General features: G+C 37.5%; 1 protein-coding gene across 1 annotated transcript in view; it reads left to right on the top strand.

Annotated features, from left to right (window-relative positions):
• Nucleotides 1–7,678: 7,678 nt before the first annotated feature.
• TBC1D4 (TBC1 domain family, member 4) overlaps nucleotides 7,679–8,845 on the top strand; it is a 37,411-nt gene continuing 36,244 nt past the window's right edge. Inside the window, exon 1 of the mRNA XM_008572374.1 lies at nucleotides 7,679–7,805. Within this exon, the coding sequence (XP_008570596.1) occupies nucleotides 7,743–7,805 (63 nt within the window). The 5' untranslated portion in view covers nucleotides 7,679–7,742. The remainder of the gene's footprint in view (nucleotides 7,806–8,845) is intronic.

The raw sequence follows: 8,845 nt of genomic DNA, 5'->3' as shown, positions 1-8,845 counted from the left end.
TTCCTTCCTTCCTTCCTTCCTTCCTTCCTTCCTTCCTTCCTTCCTTCCTTCCTTCCTTCCTTCCTTCCTTCCTTCCTTCCTCCATTTCTTTCCTTCCTTCCCTCCTTCCCTTCCTTCCTTCCTTTCTTCCTCCAGCCCACCTTTCCTTTCTCTTTTCTTTCCTTACTTCTTTTCTTCCTAAATCCTAAAAGGAACCAAGGTCCATTCTTTAAAAAAATCATCTAGGAACCCTAATGTATTTATACATTTGGAGCCAAATTCTGAAATTTATTTTCTATTCCCAAAAAGAATTGAAAAGGAGATGTTTAGGATTTTAAGGCTAGTATCTAGTGAGGAAATACTGTCACTGAGTCAAAAGAGGCCCCAGATTGGGAATGACTGTATTTAAGGGCAGTACCATGAAGTGGTTCTGCAGCCAGAATGCCTGGTTAGAGTTCAGCTTTACCGCTCACGTTCCCATGCTGTCTCCTCATCAGTGAGATGGGGGTGATGGCACACCTACTCTTTGGGGATATTGTGAGGAATAAATGAGTTAATATATGTAAAGCACTAGAATGCTGCCTGGCCTATAGTTATCTAAAATGTTAGCTTTGGCGTACAACTTAGCAATTAACTTTGAGTTGTTATATGACCATATTTGGGAAGCGATTCTTTGAATTGTTATGTTCCATGACATGCTAAATATCATATTTGCTGGAATTGACCAATATGGGGGTTATACAGTTACAAGGTCTCTATTGTAGACGTTGAACAAATACAGTGTAATTCTGTTTTCCTGAATTATTTCCACTGAGGAAAATGGGTAATAACAGTACACTCAAAATCAGTATTGACTTCTTCTTGGGTTATCCAAATGTAGAAGTATAACTTAAAGTAATGTGAAACTTTCTGATATTTGCACCTAGAGAAAGCAGATTATAGTAAAGGACTGACAATGGTTCACTGAAGCAAAAACACTTAATTGCTAAGTAGAAATAAAGACAACAGCTTAGTATAAATTCTTTTTTTTTTTTTGTCTTTTTGTCTTTTTCTGTGTCCGGCAATGGATCGCAACCCTCAGTGTTGCCCCCGTACCGGACCGGGGACCGGCAACGGGATCGCAACCCTCGGTGTTGCCCCCGCGACTCGCTCAGCCAGTGAGCGGGAACCGGTCTGTATGTGGGATCCGAACCCTTGGCGGGAGCGCCGCCGCGCTTCCCAAGCGGCGCACTATCCAGTGTGCCACCGGGCCGGCCCGTATAAATTCTTAAATGAATTATCTTAAAATTATCCTGTCATGAAAAAGAAAAGATACAAAATAAATAGGTGGTAGGTCTCAAGAAAATCTTTGTAAGAACCCAGAATTTTTAAAAAAAATTATTGTAGAAAGGCTAGGGTTTGAAAGGTAGAGGAGTGGAGAGTAACATCTATAAATTAATGAAGCATATTGTCAGAGAAATTCCTGTTTTTCCATAAAAGGAAAGGTGTCCTATAAACTGATGTCTTGTTCTTACAAGGGGAGTAGGGTATTTTTTAATCTTTTCTTTTAACTGAGAAAAGAACAGATGGCTTTCTAAAGCAACTGGCTGTAACATTCACCAGGTAGTTAGACGTGCGTCTGTACATGCCCTTCATTAAGCCCAGGCTATACCCTAAGTCAACACAATCCTCAGAAAAGATTCAGAGCAGAGGACTTGAGAAACTGAGATTAGACATTTGAGAATGTACAATAAATCAAGGAGTTTCTGTTTATTTTAAGCTTTTTTTTTAGTGTATCCAAAATGAATTTAATAGGCAAATGGTATTAATTAGTAAGTTAAATATTTTCACTCACATTTTTCTATTTCCTTTTATATTGTAGTCAAATATACATAATATAAAAAATTTCATTTTACCATTTTTAAAGGTACAGTTCATGCAACTATCACCGCCACCTCCGGAACTTTTTTCTTCTCTAACTGAGACTCCGTATCCATTTACCAATAGCTCCCCATTCCCCCAGTTCCTCAGCCCCTGGCAGCCACCATTCTACTTTTTGTCCGCTGAATTTGACTACTCTAGGTATCTCATAAGCAGAACCATACAGTGTTTGTCCTTTGGCTTATTTCACTTAACATAATGTCTCCAGGGTTCATCCGTGTTGTAGAATGTGTCATAATTTACTTTTTAAGGCTGAATAGTATTACATTGTGTATATGTTCACCACATTTTGTTTATTCATTCATCTCTCAGTGCACACTCGGGATACTTGCACCTTTTGGCTGTCATGAATAATGCTATTTTAAATATGGGTATACATATATCTGAATCCCTACTTTCAGTTCTTTGGGTTACATACCCAGAAGTGGAATTTGCTGGATCATACGGTAATTGTATTTTATGGTAATTGTGTTTTGGAAGGAACTGTCATTTTGTTTTTCATAGTGGGTGCCCTGTTTTTCATTCCCACCAGAAATGCACAAGTTTTCCAATTCTTCCACATTTTTGCCAACCCTCGTAATTTTTTTTTAATAATAGCCATGCTATGAGCATGCTCACTTTTACTTTAACCAAGAGCTTATTTCATAGAAACAAGCTGTTAAATGGATCTGATTCCCCCATTTACTCTCCTCAGTCTTGGTTGTACAACAGCATCATTTATGGAGCTTTCCAAAAATACAGATCCCTGGTCCCAACCCAACACTCAACTGTATCAAAATATCTTGGGTGTGGAGTTGAGGCATCTGTACTCATATGGATTAGAAGCCCTACAGGTGAGTTTGATATAAAGTCTTAATTTTGCAACTTAACTCATTATTTGTTAATGAGTTTGTTTGATTGTCCCTGCTCTAGGATGGCCATTTGTTCTTCAAGTTTGGTCTCACACAAGTGGCATTGCATCATCTAAGAACTTTTTAGGACTACAAAATCCTGGCCCTCACTCAAGACCTACTTAATTATAAACTCTGGGGGTTGGGTCCAGTAAAGTGGGTATAACAAGCCCTCCAGGTGATGCTGATGCAATCTAAAGTCTGAGAACTACTACTCGAGATAAGTGTAATTCTTAAAGCACTAACATCGTGAACAGGGAAACAGTATCCACTGTCATTGGCTACCCAAGTTGAACACAGTGTTTAGTGAGAATTTTACTAGAAAGACTATTTAAGTATGTGGTCAGGGACCCGAATGCCAAACCTGGAAGGTTTTATATTTATGATCTTGGACAAACTATGTACCTTTCATAAGCCATAGATTCCCCATTTGTGAAATGGACATATTGATACCCATTTACCTCACATTATTGTGAGAATTAAATGTCAATATGTTAGGAAAATATCACATTATAGATATGAGATGGTATATTTAGTGGTAAGCGCTAAACCTCTGTCATTGGCAAAATAGCAGAAGGGTGTTTAGAGTGTTTCTTTATCTCCATTCAGTACCTTGGCATTCTGCACAATACTTGCATGGCTGATTTTGAAGTGTCTCTTCTGCATGCTTTGAATTGTTGTAATGACTCCTTTTGCAAGGACACAGCCAATCTATTTTGGTCAAGGTGGATACTGTAGCTTTTGTGTCTCAAAGTGATGCCAGATGCCATAAATTTTGTGACCTAACAAGGTCTTGCTTCCACTGTGTGCAGCAGAACATGCTTCGGAAGGTTGGCAGTTCCCCATGTTGTATTAAAGGTTACATAGCGAAAGGAGTTTTGTGTCCTTCTGAAACTTGTCATTTTTTCCCTGTAAAACTTGTCAGTTTTTTCACACTCCAGTTGTAGAGTTCATTAGCTCATAATTGCTGCCATTTTTAAATGTCAAAATATTTTATTTAGCTAACTATAGTTGTTTATGAAATAGGATCCATTTTTGAAATGCTTAGAAGCTCATCTCATTAACTATTAAAAAGTGGGCCCAGGGGAAAGGGCTTGACACATGAATTACTAAATCATAATGTAGTAAAACCGAGAAAGCTGTTTGTTCAAAGGTGAAGACAGACTCTTGTATTCTGATTTTTTGTCTCTTACTTTTTCTTAAGTTGGAGTTTTCCAGAAGATAATTATTTACTAATATAAAAGACAAGTCATTTTGAAAATAGTCCTCCTTTCATGCTTTCTTCAGAGTAATATTTATTGTCTTCACTTGTCGAAATTCATGAATTGATGATAGTACTAGAGTTTAATTTTAAAGTAAGTTTGTTTTTCTTTATGCCCACACAAACCACATGTGTATAAAACATGACTATGAGTAAAAAAAATGTGTGATTTAAGTTGCTTTTCTAATAATTAAAATGGCTCGATATCCATGTAACTATTTTCCCTTTTGTAACCAAATACCATGTTTGAGATAGGCACGTTGGCATGTAAGAAGCACCTAAAAATAGTGGAAAGCAACCTGCTCTTTACCACATTTTCCTCTTGGCCACACACTAACACAATAATTAATTAGCCACACATATAGTTTCTTATTGGAAGTATGTGAGTTATAGCATGGAACTGATGAACTGACAGAACCATAATGAGGTTCTAGGACATTTGTAAAATTCTACTTAACCAATGTAGGTGAATTAGTTTTATTTATAGTTCTATTTTTCACAAAGCTCTATCTTAGGGAGGTAGTATTGAGTAAGAGCTTAAGAGCTTTACTTTTAAATTGTGCTTCCTATGTTCAAATTGCTGCTCTGTTCTTTAACTAGCTGTGTAAACTTGGGCAACATAATCTATCAGAACTTCAGTCTCCTTATCTGTGAAGCTGAACAAAATAATTGTACCTGTCTCACAAAAGTGCTATGAGGATTAAGTGAGATAATGCAGTGTAAAATGCTTAACATAGTATATGGTACATGATAAGCATTCGGTAATATTAGATACTGCTGTTAATTTTGTTATTGATGTAGTTGCTATACAAGGAGCCAGTGGAGATGAAAAACTATAGTTAATATATACCGATAAGAATAAATATTGCTTCCATGGAACAAAATAGGACACCTTAAATATAAAACAGTCAATTGAGAACAAGAAAGATCTCTTAAAATTTTGAGAGTAGGCATAAAAAGGAAAATTCAATATAAAGCTAGGAAACTAGAGTTGAAAAATCTTCCAGAAAACAGAGCAAAATGACAAAGAAATGGAAACTAGGAGAATAAGGCAAAAAATTAAAGATCAGTATGGAGATCCAAAAGCCTAATGGTAAGTGCACCATGTATTAGTCCGTTTCTGTTGTTTATATCAAAATACCTGGAACTGAGTGATTTATAAAGAAAATGAAATTTATTGCTTACAGTTTTTGAGGCTGGGAAATCCAAAGTCCAGGGAACACATGTGGTGAAGGCCTTGGTGGTGGCAATGACAGATACTTGGGGTCCTACATGGCAGAAAAATGGCAGAGCAGACAGAGACTTAACTTCTCACATACTCTTCTTTTAAAGACCTCAGAACCACACCCCTGACCACTATTATTAATCCATTCACTACAGCATGGTTCTACAATCTAATCACCTCTTCAAGGCCCCACCTTTCAATAACCATAATTGCATTCTCCACCCTCAACAGTTACAGTGAGAATTAAGCAACTCATATATGAACTTTGGGGACACAATCTGGTCAATCCACAGCACTCTGGAAAGAGAAAATGCATGCAGGAAATTTTCAAAGAAATAATTTAAGAAATTTCTCAGAGCGAATGAGAATGAGTTTCCAGACTTAACGGCCTCGGAAAGTACACAATAGAATGACTGAGTAAAATTTATGCCAAGGCTCATTGTGAAATTTCAGAATGCCCAAGAGTAAAGTTAGATTCTGTTCCAAAGAGAAATAGCAGGTCGTACACACAGGCTCTAGAATCACATTAGACTTCTGAGCCAAAGGACACGAGCAATGCTATCATATTCTTCCAAACAATTATATATTCAGCCAACTATTAATGAAATGTAAGCATAGAATAATGACATTTACAGACACATAAATTAAAAAAAAATTTTACTTCCCAGTCTCCCTTTCTCAGAAAGCACCTGAAGAATGTGCTCCACCGGAATGAGGAAGTACTAAAAAAGAGGAAGACTAGGGATTAAGGAAACAAAAATACCAACGGAGGAGAGGGTTAAAGGAAATTTCTAGGTTTACCATAAAGGAAAATACTAAGAAGACCCATAGAGCGAGTCTAAATTGCAGAGTCCAGATTGGGGCAGGAAGACAGAGTTTTCCATAATGAAAAAATTTTCTTTCCTCAAAGAAAAAGGAAGAATTGTAATTGATGGATTACGTGATGTTTGACTGTATTGTGAGCTGTTGGAGAGTTTCATGATAAATTTGTGATTGCCGAAGTAGTGATTAACTTCATGAAAAACAAATGTACAAGATATGAGATGTAATCAGATGTAATCATAATGAAATATGTAGCTCAGCTGCAGATAGTATTTACAAAGTCATAATAATCTAAGCACAAAATACTGATTTAACTGAAACTTGTGATATGACTACATGTAGGGAGGAGGGGAAGAGAGCAGTGTGTGCATGCATGTGCACGTGTGTGTGGTTGGAGTGAGCAGTGGGTAATGAAGGAAGAATCCTAAAGTCTTATTTCTCATAGTTAAGAAGTCAACAGATAGTGCCTAAAATGGAAAGATTAAAGAATAGTAGTGTAAACTGAATACTGGAAGCATCAATATAAGTAATGTCAAGGCTTGATGTGGGGAGTGGGATTTAGAGTGAGAGAGGGGATTGGTGACTGCCACTTTCCATTATTAGTGTGGTAGCAAAATTTGAGTTTTGGAACTTTGTGCAGGTATTACTTCGATAAAAAAATAAAATGAAATTTAATCCTCCACCCCCAAATTAAATAAAAGAATATATGGAGACAAACTTTAAAACTGTGAAGTACTATGCAAATATTGTGCATTTTTTAATGTTGTAACATCACTGTCACATTGTCCTGACTTGTATTTTCAGCCATTCTTTTTAGAGCTTTTCCATGGATAGAGTTGTGTAGAACGCCTCAGTCTGTATTTTATCTCTTAAGACCTTGTCGATGTGGTTCCGACCTGCCTTTCTGTCCTCTTTTCTTCAATAGTTGGCCTCAGTTTCTTCCCATTAAAGTGAGGGGAATAGAAAGATGATCACCTAGGTCCCTCTTTCTTAGATCATCTGTGAAATCCACACCAGAGGACTATGTGAAGAGGAAATCAAGAACTAATTACCCAAAATTGAAGCAGACTGATATCTGGTCTTCTTGAGTGCAATGATTTATTGAAATTGTTTTGCATTATCAGATAATGAGTGAAGCAAAAATTGATAAATTTCAGAATACATTTTTTTCTGTTTTGTTTCTAACATGTGTTTATTATAACCTTATAATATGAATTATGATGTTTGTAATCTAGGTTGTGTGGAGGTAGTGTTTGTTAAACCATTTTCTTTATAACTTTTTTGGTTCATTTTGCTGATCTTCCACATCAACATTTATCTATGAGACACAGAATTAATGGGCTTTCACTGACCTTCTGGATGAATAATGTGTAACCTTGTAACCAAAATAACTTCAAAAAGCTTGGTCTGAGTATCTAGTTATCTAATGGCTGATTTAGAAATAATGGAGATAGGCTGAGAATAGTTCTGTTTACCATGCTGTAATTGCTGTTAAAACAGCCAACAAATTTGAGTCAACCCCTAAAGGATTAATTTAATGCTAAAATGAAGAGGCCACCTGACACTGCCTTTTATAGTTTTGAAGTGAAAATTCAAACTCTTTGAAGGATTTAATTTTATTCTCTTCACTCAGGGAGCTAACAGAATGAGAGGTCGGTTTGGAAGTGTGGATGGCTTTGAACGGTCCAACAGTCTTGCTTCAGAGAAGGTATCTAATCAGAGCTCCCTTGTTTGTTACTAATTGTGATTTAGCAAAAAGCAACACTGATATGATAATATGTGTGCTTAGTTATTTTATTGTCTTTTATAGGTTTTTAAAAAATAAATATTTGGGTTTATTATTTTATTTTCTTTATTTTTTTAATTTTTATTTTTTTTGTATCATCAATTTTTTTTTTTTTTTTTGTCTTTTGTCTTTTTCCGTGTCCGGCAATGGATCGCAACCCTCAGTGTTGCCCCCGTACCGGACCGGGGACCGGCAACGGGATCGCAACCCTCGGTGTTGCTCCTGCGCCTCGCTCAGCCAGTGAGCGGGAACCGGTCTGTATGTGGGATCCGAACCCTCCGGCGGGAGCGCCGCCGCGCTTCCCAAGCGGCGCACTTATTCAGTGCGTCACCGGGCCGGCCCTGTATCATCAATTTTTAAAAAAATTTATTTTATTTATTGAATCAAAATCGATTATACATATTTTTGGGGTTGAACATTGAGATATGTTGATTAAATCAATATCACTAGCATATATATTGTTGCAAATCGTAATTATTCTTTATGCCCCTTGTCCAATCTCTCCACATCCTCCTCTTCCTCCCCTCTCCCCCTCTAATTACCCTAGGTTTCTTCTCTTCTTCTGAACGAATAATGATTACTCTGTTAACTTGTTGCCTAGATGATCTGTCCAATGCTGAGAGGTGTGATCAGGTCCCCCAATATTATCATAGAGCAGATGCTTCTTCTGTCACTCTGAAATGGGTTTTGTGGAAAGAGACATCCTCTTCTTTTCTTTGTCTCTGCTGGTGACTCTTCTTGTGTGAATGCACTCTGGTGGTTGGTGGACCATCTGCATGGTGGCTGTGGTGCCTAGCTGCTTTTGCAGCAGCCATGGTTATTGTGGTGGCTGTGGTGGGCCACCCACATGGAGGTGCTGTTTTTGGTATGCTCCTTGGCACTGGCAGTATGCCTGGTTGTGGGGTGTGTTTGGTCCCCTTCTCCATGCCTCTGGTCCCTGGGCAGGCCCCTGGTTGTGGGAG

The sequence above is a fragment of the Galeopterus variegatus genome, unplaced genomic scaffold (assembly GCF_000696425.1).
Source record: "Galeopterus variegatus unplaced genomic scaffold, G_variegatus-3.0.2 Scaffold777, whole genome shotgun sequence".
In the NCBI taxonomy this organism is placed as follows: Eukaryota; Metazoa; Chordata; class Mammalia; order Dermoptera; family Cynocephalidae; genus Galeopterus; species Galeopterus variegatus.
This window is presented reverse-complemented; position numbering and strand designations above follow the sequence as displayed.